Below are 25,070 nucleotides of genomic sequence, written 5' to 3'. Positions count from 1 at the left end.
TGAGAGCTAGCTCTGGAGATAGACAAGGCTGGATTCAGACCCCAGAACCACCACTTCCTAGCCGCAGGTAATCCTGGTGTCCTCATGCACAGAATGGAGATGAGAATGGTACCTGTCTCTCAGTGTCGTAGTGAAAATAAAATGTATGTAAAGTGGTTAGCAGAGTGCCCCGCCCCACAGTATTGGTATGTTACAGTATGTTACAGTATGTAACAAATAACAGCTATTTTTATTTTTACTGAAGCCTGGGCTTTGAGTTTATTACCTTCTAGTTACAACATTGGTGCATGAAGCAAAAGGAAAAGGTTGGTAACTATTGTTGGTGAAAAGCTACGGCCAAGCTGGCGTGGAAAACATTTTGCTGGTTAATATCTTGAAAGCGAGCTGGAGCTTATCAGCCCTTGGAAACAGACAGTCTGACACAATTACTTAAACCCAGAGGAGATAATGTATACACTGTGGATGGAAATCAGTGTCCTTTCAGTGACCTGGAGATTTCAGGCAAGGGGAATCCTGCCACCTTGTGGCAGGAGGGTAGCAGGCCCAGGCAGATTTCTGGTTACTATCACCAGCGGAGGTCCCTCAGATTTCTGCCCACCTCTGAGTTTATGACACCCTGGGCCATTGACCTAATTTGCGCCTATTTCTTCTACAGATTTGAAATCACATTATCTCTTGGTTTACTGAGAAGGAAGTTAAAGTGCCAGATAGCTTTCTGTGTTTTATGCAGTCAGTAGTAGAGAATGAATCAGTCTTTAGTGGAACTTGCATAGAAGGGAAGTCTTATAAAATTTTGTATCTCATGTTTCTGTGGAACAAATGCTTTTCTTCAGGCAAATAGGGGCTATGAAAACCACACTTTGCAGGCTTGAGGTCTAAATAGGAGATGACTGAAGAACACTTAATAGAAACCAGGTTTCTGGACCAGATTTCTTTTGGACCAGATTACTTCTAACTCCAGCCCAACTTCTCCAGTATTAGGAAATCAGAGTATGGGAATCTTAATGGCTGGAAATGGGGAAGATAGATCCTCTTTGTAGCACTTAACAGGGCCCCTGGGCTCTAAAATCTGTGTGTTCATGAGAACAGACCACCTGAAAATTATGAATATAAAAGACCCTAAACTTGACAAATTTTTTCAGCTGTGATTAAAAGCAATCCAGGTATTTAAGACATCCTTGGCTGCCATCTGAATCGAAGGAAGAGCTCCCTGCTCTTTAGGGAGAAAAACCAAGACTCTAGAATCATTTTAGAGGCCTATTAAAGAGTCAGCATTTTAGGGGTACGGGCACATGGTGAAATAGTTGCCTCAGACTCAGTCCAGGCTTCTAGCTTAATAAAGCAGTGATTTGGAGCTGGACGAGATGGCAAGAACAAAGAAAAATGCACAAATGGTTTTCTCCTTCCCTTTAGGTCTTCTGTTATCAGTAAAGAGAAAACCTCTATATAAGATAGCCAACAATAAAGCCAACCTGTTGATAACAAAAGTTCTGGATCACAAGATAGATTTATCGACACTGATAGCAATGGCAGATCAAAGGCAGAATTAAGGACTGTAAAGAAAAAAAAAAAGGTCTACTGAGCAGCACCATTACAGGTAAAATACCCAGGGGCCATTAGAAAGCAGGATCCTGATTAGTAACTTGGGGTGGAGAGGGGGGTCAGAAATCTTTTTTTAGACCGACGCTTTTAGTTTTTTAGTGACTGGGACTCCAATACCTTTCTTATTTCCCTTTTATAACTCTAATTTTTTTCAGTTCTGGTATTTAAAGAAGATTCTGCAATATCTAAGTAGTTTATTGGTGACTTTTAATATACTATTTGGAAGTACTTTTAATCATATCCTGTTTCAGGTCACTAAAACTGCCTTGTGAAGAAACACATTTGATCTTCTGAAAACATTTGCCCTGGTCTCATGCCATCTTAAGGGTCAGAGAGGGCTTTTTGATTCTTATTATAAATGAAGAAACAAGGGACAAGAGAGACTGATTTGTTCAAGGTCAGCCTGGCGATTATAAAGCTGACTTCCTGAATCATGGATGATTATACCTTCTATCCCACTAGGCTGCCCCCAACCCAAATTGGATTAAGGAGGCTTGTTTTAGGGAAGGAATGTTCACCAAGGTTTAAAAAAAAAAAAAAAAATCCTTACCCCCTGAACAAATGTGTATCTAGGAAAAGAAATTGGCAATCTCAAATTAAATTCCTTACTGTCTTCTTCAGGTACTCAGGGAGAAAAATCAGATCCCTGTGAGTTTACAATATAAGAAACTTTTATTTTCCATTTTCATCGATTCTCAGTTAGGTTAGCAGATTTAATGGAGCTCAAAGACTGTCTTTCGGATCCAAGTGTCTTCTAACAACATCTCTACTTCACTCAGTGCTTATAAGAATTGGTTCTTCATTCAAAAAATTATTTTTTTTATCTCAGTCCTTTGTTCAGTCTGTAAAACCTAATGATCGAGTACCCAAGCAATGTATAGTGGTGAGTAGTGTGCTGCTTTGGCCTAAGTACATAATACCAGTTAATCCAATGGCTTGTCTACAGGCTAGTAGTCTCCCTCCTGCAGCTGTGTCCTCCCCTTGCTAATTCCCAGAGAACTTTCAGTTTGGCACTCAGGGCTAAGGTCTCAGATTGCAGCCCTGCCTGAAGGCAGCTGTATCCCACTGACCTTTACTGCAGTGCTTGTGAACTGGTCACCCAGTCTCTGTCCTTGCTAATTTTAGCCCTGTCTGGAGATGGGCCTGCTGTTCTTACCCAGAATATTCTGAATTGACTAAAGTAGCCTCAGAAGAGTCGCTTCCATTTTCATATATCCAGATGAAAATGGGTTTTCAACAATGACTGTGATAAAAAACAAAAGTACTAGACAGAAGTGGCCACTTGGACTCCATTTTGCATAACACTAAAAATTATTTTGGGAGACCCCAAACGTCTTAAGATCTCCAGACTGACAAACCTGTATCAATAAAACAATAGCATAAAGTGTAACATTGCAAAATAAAATGTTATGGTGTGATCCTGCTTTTGCATTTGAAATTAGTTTTAAACACTTAAATATTCCCAGTGTTGTCAGTGTAAAGTTGCTAGTAGTCCATTTTGTGAAATTTTGATGTTAAATTGTTTAATGAAACGGTGGTGATAATGAATGGTGGCTATGGTTTAAATATCCTCATACCTCAGAAAATATTAAGTTGTTACTTATGTCGGTTCTAAAAGTTTTCAAATTTTAGTATTTTGTGAAATCCCCAAGTTTTAAGAAACCACCTTGGAAATAGTCAACTCAGTAAAACTGAATATAAACTTGCATTCTCTCTTGGAAAACTCTGGATGAGGATTAAGCCACTTTCTAAATTCATTCATTGCGAACCAGCAATCTGGATAATCCACCCCAATCGAACACCTAATGTTTCTAACAGATCTGAATAAGGTCATTCACAACCTTCAGATTCTTTTTAAGGTGGTGGGAATGCAAGCTGGTGCAGCCACTCTGGAAAACAGTATGGAGGTTCCTCAAAAAGTTGGAAATAGAGCTACCATACAATCCAGCAATTGCACTACTGGGTATTTACCCCAAAGATACAAATGTAGGGATCCGAAGGGGTACGTGCACCCCAATGTTTATAGCAGCAATGTCCACCATAGCCAAACTGTGGAAAGAGCCAAGATGTCCATCGACAGATGAATGGATAAAGAAGAGGTGGTACATATATACAATGGAATATTATGCAGCCATCAAAAGGAATGAAAGTGTGCCATTTTCAATGACGTGGATGGAACTGGAGGGTATTATGCTGAGCAAAGTAAGTCAATCAGAGAAAGACATGTATCATATGACCTCACTGATATGAGGAATTCTTAATCTCAGGAAACAAGCTGAGGGTTGCTGGAGTGGTGGGGGGTGGGAGGGATGGGGTGGTTGGGTGATAGACATTGGGGAGGGTATGTGCTATGGTGAGCGCTGTGAATTATGTAAGTTGTTGAATCACAGACCTGTACCTCTGAAACAAATAATACATTATATGTTAAAAAAAAAAAAAGAAGATAGCAGGAGGGGAAGAATGAAGGGGGGGAATCGGAGGGGGAGACGAACCATGAGAGACTATGGACTCTGAGAAACAAACTGAGGGTTCTAGAGGGGAGGGAGGTGGGGGGATGGGTTAGCCTGGTGATGGGTATTGAAGAGGGCAGGATCGGCATGGAGCCCTGGGTGTTATACGCAAACAATGAATCATGGAACCCTACATCAAAAACTAATGACGTAATGTATGGTGATTAACATAATAATAAAAAAAGAAAAAAATAGCTAACAGGCACTGAAATTTTTGAAGTGGATGAGGGTTAGCTATTTTCCTACAATCTCTGTGCCAAATCAGAAAAGGAAAAAAAAAATCAAGCCCAGATTTTAATAAACATTTATCAGCAAGCATGCAAACAGTTTATGCAACCTGTTCCTTTAGGTCAGGGAAGCCCCACTTCTCTGTTTTGGTAGCTCACCCACCAGTTTCCACAAAAGGCCTACGTAAGGCAAACCTGACAATATTCCAGAGGTGAGACTGTCCTAATCCAGTGAGCAACAAGCAACCAGAAATCCTTGGACAAAATGGCAGGAAGCGAGACCCTATAGGGGTCAAGCCTCAAGCACCAAGCCTAAATGTACAGGCTACAAGCCTCACTAGACTCTCGTGTGTTTTCCATGCAAGCATGGGGAACTACTCTGAAGGAATTTAATCGTTTCACACAGCCTGAATACCTCTCGTTTTGCCAAGGAGAGCCACTACTATCATCTATTAGATTGATCAAAAAGCTATTAATTTCAAAAGTAAAACCTACTTTAAACATTTACTCTACTCATTATGGAAATCTCTGGTGGGGACTGCGATACGGATAGCACAAGCCCGTGGAACAGCGGCCTAGGGCATTTCTGATGGGGCACTGTCACTCCTGGAGCGGGAGACCCACGTGACAGCTGCCATCTGCACGGGCTGTGCGCGTAACCCGACCTGTGGGTGCAAATAGTACCCACGCCAGAATTAGGAGAGAAAAACCAGACTATCTCTCCAATTCCTCAGGACCCAGGAGATTTTGTTTCGGGTGGGGACAAGGGGAAGTCAGTGTGAAGACAGGGAACAGAAGAAGGGAGTACACTGTTCCAAAAAATTCCCCAGCCTGAACTGTTAAGAATGCTACACGCTGCCCTTTCAGCAACTGTAACAAATTCTTACCAGCACTACTTGATACACCATAGAAACTTGGTGGCTCCTTATAAAAGTGATTGTGTTATGAGATTTATTTTTATTAGAAAAGCAGAGTTTTAAAAATCATTTTATTTTGATTTTGAATCATTTCATCAATTCCAGGTGGAAACACACACCATCATCAAACAGGGAAAAACATTAAAAATGGAGAAAAAGATTAACTACCCATTCCTGTAGTAAGCAAAATTTAATAAGAAAATGAGATAAACTTCAAAAAGGCAAAAAACTAAAGGTCTGAAAAATAAGATTCTATTTTTCTGTGTGTGACACTCAAATTTGTAGTCACCAGTGCGTCCTGGTTGGCCTGAGAAAACACTCCCCCTAGCGGACTGTCATAGGAATTTGAACAAAGTTAAACTAGTAAATTCCTAGGTCCAAGAGAACACACTAAATAAGAAATTCTGTGTTAAATCAGTAGCTTCCTGTTAGGGTGATGGAGAAAGAATTACATTCATTAGCTTACGAATTCTAAATAGCTAAAGATATGTGCAACTAAAATGGTCTTAAATGTGCAAAAAGTCAATTTTTCCCTATTAAACCTATATATATATACATATATATATGTATATATATATATATGTATTTTAAATCCTTCACAGGTCTAACTTTCAAAAAATACATTAGACCAAAATCAATTCAGAGCTAAATAATTGGAATTATAGTGACTAATAAGATGCTAAAAGATAATCTGAAATGGAGGTTCTTTCATCTAACAAGTATTTATTGAATGTGTTACATAATAAGCATTGTTCTAGGTACAGGACATACCAATGAATAAAACCCAAAAATAACTGCCCTATTTTAAAGGAAAATTATAGTCCTTGAAATTGACTGATTAAATGTTTTCATAATTATGTTTTATATTTGTTGTTTTTGATGTTTATCTAAAAAAAGTTTATACAACATTTAGTAGATTCATTCATTTCCTTCTTGAACATACACTATACTTTACAAAACTCTAACTCTTTTTGTGCCAGCCGGCATCCTGAGATGACTTGGGGGTCTCAGTAGTTATCAGGGAGTCACTCTGAGCTAGATACCCAGAATTGTCCATGACCCGGCGAGCAGAGCCCACAGCTGCTCTGGGGAGTGTTTCCCTGAAGTGCTTTGCTGAACTACTCTCCAAACCAATCTCCTCTCATGCCATGTGGCCTATTTTAAGGTAAGGCATTCCAAATATACCACTTTGATGAATGTTTTTGATGAATACTATGAATGGTTTTTAGCCATGAGTAGCGGGGGGTGGGGGTCACAGGTCACAAGCATTGGCGTCAGTGGGTAGGAGCCAAGGAGGCTAAATGAATCCTGCAATGGGATGAGTTTTTTTCCCCATGAAGAACTGTCCCACCCACAAAGGCCAATGGCACCTGCCCAACTCTGAGCTGTATCACACGGTACAGGACCTTTATTTTAGTTACATATTTTTTTCTACTAGAAAACAAGCCAGATAATTTTAGTATTTCATTTTATTAAATATCTACATGCCATAAAAATTGATGGAAAACTACCCAAGAAAGTGCAAAATCACTTAATAACTGGTTTTCTACATCTTGGTTTGGATGAGAAACTCTTATAGGCAAACAGAAGGTATCTAATAAGTACTTACTACAGTACTTAACTGCACTGAACAGTTGCAGAGAACAAGAAGAAATCCTGTAACTCAGCTCTGAAGACTCTTTTATATACCTTGTTCATAGATTTCTTTAAAATGTATACTTTAAAAATAAATCATGTAATTACTCAGACTTGTTTGGCAAAGCCCAAACTTCAGAACATTTGGGAAGAAATCACATGTAAAAGCAATCACTTCAGTGCAATTAAGCGCTATTAAAACAAAAAAGTATCCTTCAAAACAGTGGTTCTCCAACATTAGCATGCATCAGAATTTCCTGGGGGAAAGTTTTCTTAAGCTACAGATTACTGGCCCACCTCCAGAGTTTCTGACAAGTTTCCAGGTAATGGTGATGCTGTTGGTCTAGATGCCACACTTGGAGAACCACTGTTAAGATATATTCTTCGGAATTCAAACTAATAAGCAACGCCCATATGCAGCTGCTCTTTCTAATAGTAAATAAAAGAACATTTCAGGTATGGATTCATCAAACTTTAAATTTTTAGACCCTTGAAATGTCTGACTTAAATAGATTATTCATCTTGGCTCATAATGAGTTCAAAAAACAGAACCGAAGGATAGTCCAGTAGTGGGTAATCCATGACTATATGAAAACATTTACTTACAAAATATACAGCAACTATTAGGGTACATGGACCTTGTTCGCGTCTCCTCCATGCTTCTTCCCTTTAGAAAACCCAGTCTCCTGGAGATACTATACCCAGAATGAGGATGTGACCTATCATGAATGTTCAGGTAGAAATCACAGGGAAGGCCCTACTTAAGACTCTGATTCAGGAACTTCCTCGTCAGGGCAGCAGTAATATTCCACAAAACATATCTGTCCATCTTCATTTCTAATCATATACTGTAATGAGAGGAATCCTCGGTTATCTGTTCGAATAGATACCTTACAAGACAGGACTAAGGCCTTTGTAGAGGGTTTCAGTAAGGAAATCTTGTATCTGTAGAGAAGTAAATAAGAAGCAGTTGTTATTTGGACACATTTGAAGCAGTGCTCATAACTCCAAGTAAAGGACAAAAATTAGTCAGAAACTACCAAGTAACAAATATAAGGATAAAATCAAATACTTGTCCAATATGCTAATATTTTTCATTTATAAAATTTCATTCACTAACACAACCCCAAATCCCCAAGTACACCCAGCACCCCGCTATTTATATCTTTAGGATGTTATACCTTTAGCAACAGATTGAAAGTTTTACATTTATTTAATAGATATGTGATATTCGACCTCACCTTCATCACCAATATTTTAAGAACTGACCTGTTCACCTGGGTCTGGTTACAATGAAATGATTCCATCAAATCAGAATCTTTGGGATAATCAAGGTGGGAGCTTCCCGCATTCCCAAAAGTAGATAACCTACAGTAAAAAAATGAGCAATTCATTTATTCACTGGTCCAACAATAAGTCACATTAGGATCTCAGTAAAGAAGACACTTCCTTAAGAAGCTCATTCTAGTGAATGAAACACATATATAAACAAATGCTGACAATACACTATACCAATTACAGTAACAAAGATTCCCGCAGGACGCTGTGGGAGTTCAGAAGATCTAGCAACTAATAAACTAATAAAAAATCCATCATGAATCCATCAAAATCCAGGGGTGTTTGCCTCAATTTCATTACCTTAATTCTACTCTGATACTCACCTTTCCTCATCCTTAAATCAGAAATCATATAAAAGGAGAGTTTGAGGAATGATGGAAGACCCTGATCAAACTCATCAGCAATCCTGGGGTCCTGAGCCCCATCCTCACCGCCACACCCCGGAATTCTGGCTATTCTGTATCTTAGACTGCTCTTTAGGCGGTTTCATGGTTTTCCTTGCTTGGCAGTGTCAGCAGTTTGTGTGTTCAGCAATTTGTAAATGTTTATATGTTTGTTTTATCTGCAAGAATTTATGGATCATTTGCTATGGGGTTACCACATTGGTAACTACTGTGTGAGCAGAGTGATAGAAGACCTAGGTGCTGGTCTTCCTCAGGCTCCGCCTTTTCTCTCCTCTAACGTAAGCTCTTTCTCTCTGAGCCATCTCGTCCATACCCAGCCATTATGACGACTCCAAAATCTAAATTTCCATTCTAGACTGATGTCCTGAACTCCGTATGTCCAACTACTCCCTAGTGTCAGAGGCACCTCAAATTTAACACATCTGGAAAAAAATTTCAACTCCTAGTTCCCCACCACCAAATCATTTCCCATACTGGAGATGAAAGATACCATAATCTATCTAGTTACCTATGCTGAGAGACATCACTTAGGCGGGGATCTTCTGAAATACACTGTTTAAGTGCCCAGATTTTAATTCTTATCAATACTTAGGTAGAATTTCCATTTTGGCTAATATTTTAACTAATCTTGAGCCAAATTTTTAACTGCTCCATGTCATGATAAGGGCCTGCAGTTCTTCTAGGGTAGATGTAAAAAAGAACAACATACCTCTCATTTGTTATGTATTTTTAGCTCCTTTACTTAATATTCTGATGTATTTAAATCCTCTCTCCAAATTGACTCTAATCCTGAAAATTTTATAATTTGTTGGTTCAAAACGTCAGGAGCAGCTTGAGAGTTTTTGACATTGTATTCCTGCTGAAAATTCCCCTCCCTTAGGAAGCTTGCCTCGATCAACCCCCCTAAGTACTCAGGTGCTGTTCTCTAAGCGTCTCTGAATTATTTTGGTACTTAGTGGCACGCAATTCTGTTCCTTTGAGGCTGTTTCACATATTTTTCTCTTCACCTTGACTTTAACCCATTCCTTTCCAAAGTGCTTAAAAAGGTAGATATGCACACAGTAGGTGACTAATAGATACTTTGTGAATGAACGATGTAGAGAAAACGTCTGTTTCCTTTTGCATCCTATACTAACTTGCAAGGAAAGAAGAGATACCATACAATATAAACACCTTTGCCAAAAGTTTAAGCCCCAATTTTCCTTGTGATGTAACTTGAGCTATACCAGTAAGTAGTACAATGAAAAGACCACCAGTTTATAAAGTAAACAGGGCTATTCACCTACAAACCAACATTACCTAACTATGAAGCTTTAAATACTGAGTTCATCTTCCTGGACCATACGTTTCCCAATCTATGAAAGTATGAAATAAGAGTAAAGGCTCTCTAAAGATCTGAAAATTCTAGGAACCTGGATAATAAAAGTTCTGCATCCTAAGCAAATGGGTAAGCAGGGAGATAGAGTAGATTACAGTATTAATTATAATTGCCCTGAGTTCAAGTACCTGAAATAAGGCTTGTCGGGAGACATGGTGATCTGTAGCACCTCACTCGTCATATCCAATTCGGAAAATGCTTCACGGAGCCCCTCTGACTGCAGAATAATTTTATTGATAACGTTGGTGCTGCAGAAATCAAAATCCAGAGTCTCCTCTGGCTCCTGAGTATTGATTTTACAGACTGTCACCACTCCTCCTTCTTCCAGAAATAGCATCAAAGGGTAACCATAACCTTGGTAACACATCCGAAGTGCAGTTAAAGTCCCTGCAATGGAAATAAATCACATGTTGGGCTTAGCTTTATAATGCAGGTTCCGCCTCTCCTTAAATGATACTTAAATTCCTGAAGACTATTTTATTCTGCCCAATTTCTTTATTTTTTTTTATTTTTTTTTTAAAGATTTTATTTATTTATTTGAGAGAGAGAGAGAATGAGAGATAGAAAGCACGAGAGGGAAGAGGGTCAGAGGGAAGAAGCAGACTCCCTGCTGAGCAGGAAGCCCGATACGGGACTCAATCCCGGGACTCCAGGATCATGACCTGAGCCGAAGGCAGTCGCTTAACCAACTGAGCCACCCAGGCGCCCTGCCCAATTTCTAACACATATGTATGCATCTCTTTATAAAAAGGGATATTTTCTCTGATGACAGTTACACGTAGACAATTCAAACAGTAACTAATAAAACTGGCAATGAGAACAAAATTTAACTTTTTGAAATCATTTTCCAGCCTGCCAAAAACACCTCAGAAATAGCTGATTTTATATATCTACAATTTTCAGGATGGAGAATCTACGTGGACTAATGCTGCAAGTAACAATTACTGCAGAATGAGCTATGCCCTTTCTGAAAGGTGCAGTGTGTGCAACAGTGGACTGCTTTGATACTGTCTGTATGATAATGTCAGTGTATTCGCTGTGATAAGGATCCTTCCAACCTTTCCCATTGGGAGATATTATTTACATTTCCTCAAACTTTAAGATCAAATTGGGAGAAAAGAGAGGGCGGTTAATGGTGGTGTGGGTTTTAACACTACAAACCACTAGAGAGGAGGAGGAATATGACTGGACATTCTATCTGCTTTCTCTTATTGGATGGAGAGCCACAGTGAGGAAGGGGGGAAGGCAGATGCTTTTATGAAAAACCAGCTAGGGAATGCTGCATTAGGAAAATGTATAATAATGGAATTGTCAGTACAAAATTAAAATATATTTTCTAAAGAACCACAACTGAACTTTCCCTAGCTAATCTCTAGATTCCTGTGAAATAAAATCATTCTTCAGGGGATTCCTTGTAGTTTTATATCCATAGCAACTGAATTCACTATTCCTAAAAAAATAAAACATGTATTTTAAAATTAAACATTTCAAGAAATAGACAATTTATAAACAGGACTTAAAGAAATAAAAGCAAGCACATTTTGAACACAGTAAACTAGGTGTGAGGAGAATTGGTTTCTGTTTTTCTTGGCCACTAAACTGTAATTCTGAACAGATTAGGGAAAGGAAGCATTTGATACATATTTTGCAATGTTGAAGTTAACACATATTCAAAGTCTTCTCTTGGCCAGTTCAAATTTAAAATCCCCAAAACTCTGTAAATTAAAAAATGATTAATATAAATACTTTAGCAAATACGGAAAGAACCACAGTACACTTTCTATTAATGTGAAAAGTTAGAATTCATGATTGTGACCAGTGAAAAATGAATTTGCAATTTCCAAGATACGTTTCTTACTTCTAATAACTTTTCCTGTATTTTTCTGACCATCTGTATAATGCTTTTGTGTCAATAATAATAAAATGGCTCACCTGGCATAGGACTTGATCCAAAAATAGATAAACAGTCTAAAAGGATAGTTAAATTTATTCGAAAAGTAACAGACTCTTCCTGAACAATAAACTCTTGAAATATTCCAGCCTGTGAAAAAAAGTAAACATGAAAATGTATATATATATTAATGAAAACTCACATACAAGGTTCTAGATTTCACTTTATATGTTTTAAAAATAACAATATTGTGCTAACCCCATGAAAATAATTTCTGATTACCAATCAAAACATCTTAAGCTTTTTCAACTATTACCATTAGAATACTACTACTCAGTATTTAAAGGTCTAACTGATTTCAGTACCATGCAAAACTTTATGAAAGGTCTTTCATCTAGCTTCTTCATCTAAACTATCGCCCACATGACTTTCCCTTGTTCATTTTTTGCCCATCCGCAGGGCTAAGTCATTTGGAAAATAGCCAAACAATTTGATAATGCATGAGTGATACTAGTTTTCAATTTCTTTTGAGGACAGGAACCATGTCTTATCGATCCCTCTATACCTGAAGTCACACTGTGCACTTTGGTGTTCAAAAAAATGTTGGATTAGGGGCGCCTGGGTGGCTGTCGGATAAGTGTCTGCCTTCGGCTCAGGTCATGATCCCAGGGTCCTGGGATTGAGCCCCCCATGGCATCGGGCTCCCTGCTCAGCGGGGAGCCTGCTCCTCCTCCCTCTGCCTGCCGTTCCCCCTGCTTGTGCTCTGTCAAATAAATAATCTTTAAAAAAAAGTTGGATTAAGTCTGAAATCCTATCTGAACCATACATATATTACTTTGTAATGACAGATTATAACCAATAAAAGGGAAAAGAGAAGTATTGGCCAAGAGCATATACTCTGGGGAAACAATGTTTGGGTTCTCATCCCAACTCAGCCACTTGCCAACTGCGGGACTGTTGGCAAATCACTTAAAAGACGCCTATTTCCATACCTGAATAAAAGCATTTGCTTGCACACACTTTGCATTTTCCACTGTAACCTTGATTCCATTTTTAGTAGCGAAACACGTAGCGTGTTCTCGGAAATGAATAGCCTTCAAGATAGTGGAGAGATTCCTAACGTTGTCAAGGCTGGCCACTAAGCTGTAGTCATTCTCGTCTTGGATCTGTGGGGTTAGGAGGGGCATCGTCCACTGCACATTTGGTCCCAAGGGATGCTCCCGGTGCCAACACTGGCTGCCGAGGATCACGAAACACCTGATGAGATTCGACAATAAAACTCCGGATCAATGCTGGCAAGGCCCACGATGTCAACTTGCGCTGAGGCGAGTGAAAGACGCCTGGGCATCGAACTCCACCGGACAGGGGTTGCACCCCATTTCTGTCACTTCAACGCTATGTAACTTTGCGGGGAAATTACTCTTCACTCTAAGCTACGACTTCCTCGTCTTTAGTAACAGGCTAGTAACACAGGAAAAGTTGTGAACAATGAAAACGGGCAACTAACACGGTAGTTCCACGGAGGGCCAGCACCCCCAAACTGGAACTACTTGTCCCCGCAGAGTCGGGTTTGCGCTGTCCGGCGCCCCCAACCTTAACCCTAACAGAATAGGCGATGGAGGGCGGGCCCCCATTCCTCGGAAGATCCTCGAGTCCCACACAACCCCATTCGCCAACCGTCGAGAGGCGGCATCTATTTACTGGCCCTAGGATCCGGGGCGCGGAAAACTTACCTTTCCCGCGGGATCCGACGCCAGAGAGCCCTTCGCAGCCAGGTCACCGAAGAAGCCGGGCGGCGCCTCCCGGGTAACTGGGGAGGAAATGCAGCCGCTCCCGCCGCTCTTTTCAGACCAGCCAGCCAGCCACCTCGGCCACCGTCACCGCAGAGATAGAGGCGGCCTAGAGAGCCGCGCGTGAGTCACCAGAAACCGGAAAAAGGTACCATCGAGCCGGGGGACTGCAGAGCCGAGTGCTCGGTACCATAGAGATCGGAAAGGAGAGCGAGCGGCAGAGCCGGAAGGAAAGCCGAGAGCGAAGGCGGTCAGTCAAGATGGCGGCGGCCAAGAGGAAGCGGCGTGGAGGCTTGGCCGTTCAGGCGAAAAAACCAAAAAGGAACGAGAAAGATGCCAAGCAGCCAGCTAAGCTGCGCGACATGGCAGAAGAGGCGGAGGAAGAAGAGAGAGACCGTATCCCAGGCCCCGTTTGCAAGGTAGAGAGGGCTTTCATCCAGGTTACACCTGCGGCTCTACACGCCTTCCGTGGGGCCACCTCCCTGATGAAAGCTTTGCTAATTTCGAAGTTGCCTGTCTGTTACCGGAGCTCGGTCTCAGCCTCTCCTCCCGGTCAGACGCCGCGCTTACAGCTAGCTCTCATGCACGTGGCCGTCTCCTGGAGGCGGCGGCCGAGGAAGCGGGCGGGCTTCGGAACGGTTCACAGGGAAGCAACCTTTGGGGTACTCAGTCCCAGTGTTGTGTCTTCTAATTACTGCATTTCCCGCCCTTGGGGGTGTTATTACTTTTCCTTAAAGTTATTTCTCGCTATTGAGTATAAATCTTCCAGAGGTTGCTAGTCCCCCTATTCCGCCATAGCTCCTCTCAGTCAGGGATCCTGAAGCTTGTTAGGCAGTTCTTTAAAAAGTTGCTGCCCTTGGGATAATGACTTTGACCTGTCTGATCAGGTGTTTAACTCTTAAGGGATGATGAAAGCTAGACTAGATAGAATGAACTCTTCTTGTATTCAGACTTGTTATATATAGGTCAGGTACTGTAGGAAGTTAGGTTTCCTCTGGCTTTGGGATTGCTAAACTAGAATGTGACTTTCTTTCTGAAGTGTTGGGAGTTTAGAAGGAAACTTAACTCATGTAAGTTCATGGTTTGTATTCAAGAGAAGGTGAACACAAGTTGTTGGGCTTAACTTCCATTCCGTAAGCTAGGTCGAATACTTTGGAGACAAAGATGGTCTTTGATTTATTTCTGTTTTGATTCTATTTCTACTTTCCTGGCCCTTAGCATAGTACTTTAGCAGGTAGTAGGTGATAAATGACCATCTATGGTGGCAAGCACTGGGAAAGGAGTTAGCTCTGAGGGATGAAAGATGAGTTTAAATTCTAGCCCTATAGATAATTAATGTCCACATTTTCAGCTCTTTTGTCATCTGCAAATTAAGAAGAAGAAAATGTGATTTACTTTTTATGAAGAATAAGCTGGACGTCTAGAGGATTTTCAATAAATGTTAGTGCTCCCACTCTTCCCTTAACCTGGAAGGAAATATGATAGTATCTATGACCTGAGTCGTATTATGAGAAATTCTGTGGAAGTACAGGAGTCGTAGAGGTTACTTTTACCCTAGGACAGTCAGGTAAGGGATCAGCCCTTGAGCTGGATCTCAAAGTAAGGGCACAATCTCAGTAGTCAAAAATGCAAGGGAACAATACAAGGGCAAAGAAGAAAAAATGATCAGAGGCATTGATGTGGAGGAGAAATGAAAATGGAGCCAGATTAGCTAAAAGGTAGGGTTGATTTAGGGCAATAGTGAGGTAAAAATAGAAATGTATTTTAGAATCCAGCGTTAAAGCTATGTTGTATTGGGAGTTTGTTTAGAAAATCCTGGGAGGTTAAGGATGTGATTGAAACAGTGCTTTAAAAAGAGTAAGCTGGTGCTAGTCGGCCAAACCTATTAGAGAAACCCCTGTCTGGGAAGGCTAGCCATTTAGGAGATTTGAGATGATAAGGATCTGAACGTGGGTACTTGGAATGGGAAGGGATTAAGAGACATTAAGAGTTGGGTTTTTTTTTTTTACTGTACTGTATTATTTATGTATTTATTATTATGTTAATCACCATACATTACATCATTAGTTTTTGATGTAGTGTTCCATGATTCATTGTTTGCGTGTAACACCCAGTGCGCTCCATGCAGAACGTGCCCTCTTTAGTGCCCATCACCAGGCTAACCCATCCTCCCACGCCCCTCCCCTCTAGAACCCTCAGTTTGTTTTTCAGAGTCCATCGTCTCTCATGGTTCATCTCCCCCTCCAATTTCCCCCCCTTCATTCTTCCCCTCTTGCTATCTTCTTGTTTTGAAAGGGAAATTGACAGCATTTAGTAGTGCTTATGATATAGGAGAATAGGGCAAATAGATGATTCAAAGCCTGGGGGATGGAAATGATGGTTGCATCATTTAACAGGAAACTTTATTTAAGGTTTAGTTTTCTAGAGTTGAATTTGAGGTATTAAGTCAAATACTTGGTTTATTAGGAGTGGAGAGAGTTCCTTCCTTTCTATAGATTTGACAACTGAAGCTATGGAATGATTATGAGAACTCTGTCCTGGAGAGAACAGAAACCAAAAGAGGGCTAGGAAAGACACTTTGGAGTCAGGAGGAGGAATTGGAGAGATGGAAGAAGAAAAACCAAAAATGGAGAAAGCGAAGGAAAGCATTTCTGGGAGCCAGCTATGGTCAGTGAATACTACTGAGAGATTGTCAGGATTGTTTGGCCTGCTACGTGGAAGCTTTTTATGAATATTATTGTGTCTCTACTTACCTTACATACATGAAGTTAACTTTTCCATTGGCTGTGTTATTTTATTAGAACTAAGGGCTATCTTAGCTTGCTTTTTTGGATAGGGGATCTAAATTTTGTCTATTAAGATAAAATGGGGACTTTTTAAGTTCCCTTTTTTGCATCATCACATGATGCCATGATGCTTTGCCATTTCTATCCTATATGACAGGTATGGTTATGGTTATCTGTCATACAGAATAGAAATGGCAAAGCATCTAAATAAGGGTTTCATGCTGTTCTTGCCTTCATGTCTTTATTGATTTGCTTGCTTGTTGACTATCTTCCCACATAAGAACAGTGCCTGACTCCTGGTAGGAACCTAGTAAATATTAAATTAATATTAAAGTGTTCTTGTGAAAGGAATATTGACTGAGGAGTTAGTTCTGAATTCAGGGGTGGAAAGATTCTATGTATAGTGAAACATCTCAATTCCCTGAATTACATACATGGGAGAGAGGCAGAATTAAAGATGTAGTTTCAATACATTAGAGGTTGGTGGAGTAGTTAAAAAAGAGATACTTTTAAAACTATCTTTAAAAAAAAAAACAAGTTACGTTCAGTATGAGATTTAAAAATCTTAACATTTTCTTTTTCTTTAGGGCAAGTGGAAGAATAAAGAACGGATTCTCATCTTTTCTTCCAGAGGAATAAATTTCAGAACAAGACATTTAATGCAAGACTTGAGAATGTTGATGCCTCATTCTAAAGCAGGTGCCTTTATATCATATACTTTAAAAGTTCTTATTTATAAACTTATCTGTATATTCTCACTTTAAGTCGTTTAACCTTGTCATTTGTTCAGCCTTATCAGGTAAAGAACTCTTTTGCCTCAGAACAGTGACAAGATTTTTCCAATTAATATTTTGTTAGAAATTCTTTACAAAATTCATTAAATATTCTCTTCACTTTCTTAGATATCCTGTTATCAAAACATTTCTTGAAGGTCCAGGAATGCCTTCATTGTAATGCTCTCAGAGGTCACGAGCTGGTTTGTCCTTCTAAATAATTGAGGACTGCCATGTATTGCTATCTGCATTTTTTTTTTTTAAGTTGGCTCCACACCCAGCGTGGAGTCCAACGTAGGGCTTGAACTCACTGCCCCAAGATCAAAACCTGAGCTGAGATTGAGAGTCAGACACTTAACCCCACTGAGCTACCTAGGTGCCCTACTATCTTTGTTTTTTTTGCAAACAAAAAAAACCTGTTCTTATTAGAAAGTTAATGGACCAGAGTGGGATTTGAAGCACCTTTAATTTAGGGCTCAGCCTACTTCTAAATGCCAAGATACTCTTTTTAGCAATGGTGTATCTTGCAGGCAAGTGAAGTTTTAAGTTTAGAACTGTGACAGTACCATCATACAGCTGTTTTTGTGCCTGTGTTGGAAGATGCTTTTGGCTTTAATTCTAGGTAATAACTTTGTTCCTTAGACCACTGTTTCTCAAACTGGGGTCTGCTGTTAGTATCTTTATATCTCTGAAACTAGTAAGAGACCTAATTTTTTTTTCTGTGATAATCTGAAACAATTTTTTTCAATCCATTTCCTTGACAACTATGATTCAGAATTCAAAGAAACTTTCTTTGGTTCAAATTTTAGTTTCTTCGGTGAGTGTTCCTTAAACTGCAATCCTAGAACATAGTTCAGTGTGTGAGACTGTTTCCATGTTTGAAAGGGACTTGTGGAATATGTAAAGTTGACTAGAAACACTGCTTAGATCATAATTTATGATTCTCGAGGACTGTTTTCTAATCAGTCATTTTTAGAAAAAATGAACAAGATTTTTTAAAGAGGTCATGTGTGTTTAGGTCTAATTTGAAAATAAAATCTCTTTTAAACTGAAGATTGTAAAAACACTTAAAATACTTTTTAGAAAGCATGTGTGATTTGTTTGAAGTAGCTTTGAAATCTTTTACTTTCTTTTTTTTCTTTTTATAGATACAAAAATGGATCGTAAGGACAAGTTATTTGTCATTAATGAGGTAATTTTAGATAGTAATTCAAGTAAAATATTTTGGAACATTAAAGATAGTTCATTTAAACAGTAAGTCAATTAGTCAGTGACTTTTAAATTGTAAAAGGTAACTGAGACAAATTTTCTTAACTTCAGTAACCTGCCTTATAAATTTTTATATACTGTCTGTTCTCACAGTTCCGTGATTCAGTATATATTACTTTTTGATCATTCTTATATTTGTCTTATCTTACCAAACATATTGAAATTTCTGGAAGACAAGGATTATCTCTCTCTTTTTCTCATTATGTACAATACAGTGCTAAATTTATAATGGGTACTTATTAAAAAACTATCAACATGTACAAAATAAATAAAAAGTCCATTAAATATTTTTAAAACCACACATCTTAGAAAGTATTTTGCCAGTATTAAAGGTGATACACATGGTAATTGCTCTTAAGATACTACAGATTAGTAGTAGGTTAATTTTCAAAGTATCGTTGAAGATACTGAACTTATATTTTAAAGCCAACTTTTTAAAAAAAGAGGAATCGTGTTTTAAGTTCATTTTCTTTCGCTAATAGAAAGGCTTCTTTTATTCATTTAGCATGGATTTTTGAACCTCTGTTATAAATGGCCTTATTCTAGTGCTGTGGAAACTGTTTAACAGAACAGCTGCCCTGTCATCCAGTGGGGCTTACATTTTGATGGGGGATTCAGTCCATGAACAAGTAGAATTTCAAGTGAAGATAGGTGAAAGAAAAAACCAGTTAGCAGTTTCCAGTAGTTGAGGCTTGACTAGAAAACAACCATCTTAGTGTTGTTAAGTATTGTTGTTTGTTCTAAGACCAATAGGAAAAAGCATTGGACCTGAGTTTTTTTAAGTTGTTAGGTTTAAAGTCTCAAGTAGTTGAGAGTTGATGAGTACTATATTAGATAGTTTATGAATATTATAGTAATATAAACCTTCAAGATGTTGAAGTAGTTTTCTATACTTCTGCCTTTCACCAGTCCCTTAGTGATTTCACAAAATGGAAATCACAGAAATGGTAGTACAGATGAAGAAAAATCTTAAATTTCCTGAGCTTAAAATCAAAACGCTAAAGAGTTAAAAATAAAAATAACCATTATAATCGATGTAGTTGGTTCTTGAAGGACTGTATTTTCCTAAGATTGATGAGGCTAATTGTAGTGTGCTTTATCCCTCGGGTATCTTTTACTTTTTGTAGGTTGAACGTGGGAGTATGTTAGGAAGATAGAGGTTCCCAGTAAGCAGAACAGAGGCCAGAGTATCTTGTTTACCTTAGAATACCTAAGGGGAAGTTTAAATGTTTCTTTTTGTGAATTTACCTAGATTTAGACCTTGGTAGCCTATTAACCTGCTTAACTATTTTTGGAGGAATCTAGATATTGCTTGCTTTGGTTCTCATTTTTATTATCTACTTCATTTTTCTATACTTCGCTCTGTTTAGGTTTGTGAAATGAAAAACTGCAATAAATGTATCTATTTTGAAGCTAAGAAAAAACAGGATCTCTATATGTGGTAAGAATGTATTAAGTAGGATTTAGGTGGAACTGTTCTTGTAAATGGACTTATTATTTATATCTCTTAGGTTATAGACTTCTTTCAGTCTTTTATGTAAAAAGACGGGGCCGGGGAATGAAGCAAATTCATTTGATTTCACAAAAGTTGAAACCTTTAGAGAAAATTAAATATGTGGATGTTACAAACACACGGTATGGTGTCTTTTAAACTGTGAGGTAGTAAGAATTTACTACATTCTAAATTCTAATTAGTTGGAAAATTCATATTTTTCAGGCTTTCAAATTCACCTCATGGGCCATCTGCTAAATTCCTCGTTCAGAACAGTAAGTTGACTCAGTTTAAGATTTTTTTAAGACAAAATAATTGTGCCAAAGTTATGACTACTTTTGTTATATTTTTTCTAGTCCATACCCTAGCTGAACTAAAGATGACTGGAAACTGTTTGAAAGGTTCTCGGCCCCTTTTGTCTTTTGACCCTGTAAGTTTCTCATTTAGTGTATGAGGTCTAATTTTCTTAGTCTGCATGGTTGTTTTTTAGTGGATGTAGTTGTGTAATTCAATTTAGTTAAAATTTCAAAAAACCCACAATTTTAAACAAAACACTGCTGTTGTAAATGTTATGTTCACTTTATTTTTATAGGCTTTTGATGAATTACCACATTATGCTTTGTTAAAAGAACTCTTAATTCAGGTAAATATCTTTTCTAGAAAGTATTTTTGGTAATATAAATGAGTGTCCCCTTTAGACTTTTGTTAATTTAGCTATCTAAAACATACATGATATGCGCTAGAATAAGAAATTAACATTTTTTTTTTTTTTAAACTAGATCTTTAGTACACCACGATATCATCCCAAAAGCCAACCATTTGTGGACCATGTGTTTACTTTCACCATTTTGGATAATAGGATATGGTTTCGGAACTTTCAGGTTAGCTTTAATTAATTTTTAATTACATTTTGAAATGAAGTAGGATATATAGCATATAGCATTTGTAGAAGATGCAGGTAATAAGTCCTTTTGTTTTAAATAGCTTTTTGCCCCCACGGACTTGTAGCAGTTAACTACTGTCTCATACTTTACCTACTTCTCTTCTTACTTTTTTCCACGGCTATCAGTTGGTGTGGTGTAAGGGTTTGCTAACATGCAACTATATATTCAGTAAGATACAAGTTTCTCTCTAAAGAGGTTAGAATCTGGGGGTGGAGGTCGTTAAGCCTTAGAAAAACATGATCCCTGTAGAATGCATTAAATGAGAACTGTGAGATGAGTCATACAGTGACTCATTTAGGAGGAGAGGTGATTCTGGAAATCTTGAAGCAGGAGTTTGGCAGGATAAGGAGTCAGAAAGGTAGAGAGATGGAAAGAACAGCATTTGAAGTAATCTGGGCTCTTTCCTGCAAGGGTTGTTGGGTACCTTGCAGTGTGAGTTAAACATAGCCCCTTAGCCTCTGAGGGCAGACATACCTGAACCAACAGTGTTGTGTTAGTATTTGTAGTTCAGAAGTTGCCTCTTAATTCCACAATCAGGAGCCATTCAAAAATAAATTTGGCCATGCATCCTTTTATATACCTTTTAATCTAATTTGAATTAGATGTCAAAATACAATTTAGGTGTTGACTTAAATTTTAAAAGTGTTCTCCACAGGGTGCTTTAATACATTCTGTTACAGTGGTAGCAGTTTTTAAAATTGATTTAACCACAGTTTTTCAAGAATATGTGCACAGTGAGAAGCAAGATAAGGACCAAATTGAAATTACTCAATTTTGAAAGAATACCCTGAAAAAAAGTTAATATTTTCCCATGACAATTACCCATAACTAGCAATATATTTCAGAAAATACATTCCACCTTAATTTAATTGGTTCTCACTTGTTTTAGGCATATTTGTAAAGAGGTTATAGCCAGTGTAACTTTGAGGAATAGTATATCCAAACCAAAATGAAATGTTTCCTTTTATTGAAGATCATAGAAGAAGATGCTGCTCTTGTAGAAGTAGGACCTCGCTTTGTCTTAAATCTCATAAAGATTTTCCAGGGAAGTTTTGGAGGACCAACTTTATATGAAAATCCTCACTACCAGTCTCCAAACATGGTAAGCTATTTTTGTTGTTCAGTGGTCCCTGGATGCCCAGAACTCTCTGGCCAAAATGATTCTGTCAAGCAATTTCTGTTAACTATGAAACTAAATTTGTTTTTTTTGCTGCATACAGTCTTGCAAATAACTACTTTTTTTTAATGACAAAAGTGAAGGGAAAATAGGACTCATGAGTGAATGTCCTCACCATATGTAGTATGTTTTTATTTTGAAAGCATCTGATATTTTTTTGTTTTTAGCATCGGCGTATCATAAGATCCATCACAGCTGCAAAATACAAAGAGAAACAACAAGTGAAGGATGCACAGAAAATGAAAAAGAAAGAACCAAAGACTATTCTTCCACATGATCCCACTGCAGATGTTTTTGTTATACCAGCTGAGGAAAAGCCGATAGAAATACAGTGGGTAAAACCAGAGCCGAAAGTTGATTTGAAAGCAAGAAAGAAAAGGATTTACAAAAGGCAAAGAAAAATGAAACAGAAGAGGCACAGTGGGAATGCAAAATGAATCAATGGATAACTAACCTTTCAGTAATTTTATATTTATTTTGTATTCAGTGTGTAAATACTTTTTGTTACCCAGGACTATGTTATATCTCATTAGTGTGGCATTTAAGACAAAAATCAAATTAAAATTTGTGGCTACTGTGGTGTGTATGTTTGTCTAAATATCACTGTCAGAGATATTTAGAACTAATCAGTTAATTTCTGTTTTTTTTTTTTCAAAGCTTGTTTGGTGTTACTAAAAGTTGAGCACACTTCAGGTTTAGGCCTGTTTTCTTGGATTAAAGTTTTGGGTTTAGGAAAGCTGAAATTCAAGCACTTTTATTGGGTCATTATTACTTGTAAGACAATGAATTAGGCACTTTGAGAGCTTAGTTTCAGATGGTAAAGTGCAGATAGACTGGTAGAAAAAAAAAGCATCTTACTGAGGTTGGAGTCCCCGAGTCACCAATGAATGAGGCCTTGGAAAAGCCAATCCTTGATCTTGTTTTCTCACCTCAAGAAAGTACAGTAGGGCGCCCGAGTAGCTCGGTGTGTCTGCCTTCGGCTCAGGTCATGATCCCAGCGTCCTGCATCTAGGCCTGCATCATTGGGCTCCCTGCTCAGTGGGGAGTCTGCTTCTGTCTCTGCCCAGCCCCCTTGTGGGCGTGTGCTCTCGCTCTCTTTTTTTAAAAAGAAGTACAATAATAGGTTTTGAGAATCAAATGACTTAATACATGTGTTGAAAGTATTTGTAGATTACAAGTTTAATTTAGAAGCAGTGGGTATAAATTACTTGATAATTTAAAAGTAAAAGGAAGAAATATGGAATAGTAGTTGGAGGGCACTGGAACATTTGAGTTTTTCCCCTGATGAAAGAACTGAGGTGAAGAGCATGGGGCTTACCCTCCTGGAGGTCAGTTAGTAGGAAGGAAATACAAGATTCTGGGTGCTAGTGGCTGTGGACTGGTAGGTGGCTGCTTAAGAGAGAGATGGTTACATATGCACATATAACAATAGGATTGGATCATGCGTCTGGTGTTTTGTGACCCACTTATTTCATACTAATCACTTCCCCATGTCTTTATTATACAACATGACTAATAATTGCATAGTATTCCACTCTGTACTATAGCTGTACAATCTGTCCCTTATTATGGGATAGTATTTCAGGTATGGGTGCTTATGGCAAACACTTCTTGACAAATTTATACCACCCTTGTGGTTTCCTATAAGTGGAATTCAGTCAAAAGATGTGAACATTAAGAAATTTTGATTGTTCCCCTAAATACTGTACTTCCCCAGAGGTCAGTGTTCATTTATTTACTTGTACCCTTGACAACACTGAAATAATTTTCTGTCAGTTTGGTAAGTTAAAAAAAGAATACCCCTTTTTGGGTAGGTAATGTTTTTTCCTTTGTGACTAATCTTGTTTTTGTGTGGTGGTCATCTTTTACAAATTTGTAAGAGGTCTTCTATGGCAGGGTCATTCTAGACATCTTTCCTAGTTCCTCACTTGTATTTTAATTTTGTTCTTTATTTTGAATCTGTAGGCAGAACAATCAGTTTTCATATTTCATTTTTTGATTTTTTTCAAAGAAAGGTCTTGAATGTACAATTAGGCCATATGATTTTGAAATAGTCTAAATCAGGCTACTTATCTTGAAATCTATATTAAGCAGGTAATTCAGTTCAGAGATTCACTTTTTTTTTTAAGATTTTATTTATTTATTTGACGGAGAGAGAGCGAGAGGAAACACAAGGGGGAGTGGGAGAGGGAGAAGCAGGCTCCCTGCTGAGCAGGGAGCCCGACGTGGGGCTCCATCCCAGGACCCTGGGATCATGACCTGAGCCCAAGGCAGACGCTTAACGACTGAGCCACCCAGGCGCCCCCAGAGAGTCACTTTAAATACTTGGGTGTGTGTAATGAAGGCCAATTCTGGTTAAGTGCAGGGGGAGAAAAAGCTTATTTATTAAGCAATTGAATATAGCCTGGGATGAAAAGCTATATTCAGGATTTGTATCTAAACACCCACATCCCAAGAAGCTAATTACAGGTTATAAAATAAACTGGCTCAACAAGTTGAGTGAAGACCCAAACTTTGAACATTTTCTGAGGTGTGTGTTGTAGAGTTTTAGTGGAATTTCTTTAAGTTTTGATTATCGGTTTCTACGTATTTTCCTGTCCCAAATTACTTCCCTTTCATGATCATTTATATGGGTACCTCATTTGAATGAGAATTCATCTTCTTTCAAGTTCATGTTCATTTAGAAGTCAACTTGTTTAATAAAGCTAATCCTTTGAAATTTATATCCAGTGTAATTGTCTTTATATTTCTGTACAATGTTACAGGCAGAAACAGTTCTCTCTTCTCTCAGGAGGAAAAAGGCAAGTGACTCACAGGTTGTAAGCAAAACCAGATGTAGTTGGAGGAAGAAAAAAGTTCTATTCTTTGTCACTTTTTATCCCCTACCCCCAGTCCCATTCTCAAATGGGGAAGTTTCCATTTTCACCTGTATTCAAA

At 38.4% G+C, this 25,070-nt stretch overlaps 2 protein-coding genes across 2 annotated transcripts; one reads left to right on the top strand and one right to left on the bottom strand.

The window, feature by feature from the left end:
- Positions 1-6,707: 6,707 nt before the first annotated feature.
- On the bottom strand, positions 6,708-13,816 carry RAD1 (RAD1 checkpoint DNA exonuclease). Its single transcript, XM_028097977.2, has 6 exons — positions 13,636-13,816; positions 12,895-13,159; positions 11,944-12,052; positions 10,140-10,398; positions 8,161-8,259; positions 6,708-7,836 (listed from the first exon to the last, which is right to left on the bottom strand). Exons 2-6 carry the CDS (start codon positions 13,087-13,089, stop codon positions 7,653-7,655), a joined length of 846 nt encoding a protein of 281 aa, XP_027953778.1. The 5' UTR covers positions 13,090-13,159; positions 13,636-13,816; the 3' UTR covers positions 6,708-7,652.
- Positions 13,817-13,904: 88 nt separating this feature from the next.
- Positions 13,905-24,856, top strand: BRIX1 (biogenesis of ribosomes BRX1). Its single transcript, XM_028097976.2, has 10 exons — positions 13,905-14,111; positions 17,066-17,177; positions 18,400-18,443; positions 19,891-19,961; positions 20,238-20,287; positions 20,369-20,442; positions 20,605-20,655; positions 20,792-20,893; positions 21,930-22,058; positions 22,301-24,856. Exons 1-10 carry the CDS (start codon positions 13,953-13,955, stop codon positions 22,568-22,570), a joined length of 1,062 nt encoding a protein of 353 aa, XP_027953777.1. The 5' UTR covers positions 13,905-13,952; the 3' UTR covers positions 22,571-24,856.
- Positions 24,857-25,070: the final 214 nt, after the last annotated feature.

Source organism: Eumetopias jubatus, unplaced genomic scaffold (genome assembly GCF_037043125.1).
Source record: "Eumetopias jubatus isolate StellerSeaLion01/CBP00866 unplaced genomic scaffold, mEumJub1_p1.0 scaffold_5, whole genome shotgun sequence".
Lineage (NCBI taxonomy): Eukaryota > Metazoa > Chordata > Mammalia > Carnivora > Otariidae > Eumetopias > Eumetopias jubatus.
Note: the sequence above shows the minus strand (reverse complement) of the source record. Positions and strands in the feature narration are given on the sequence as shown.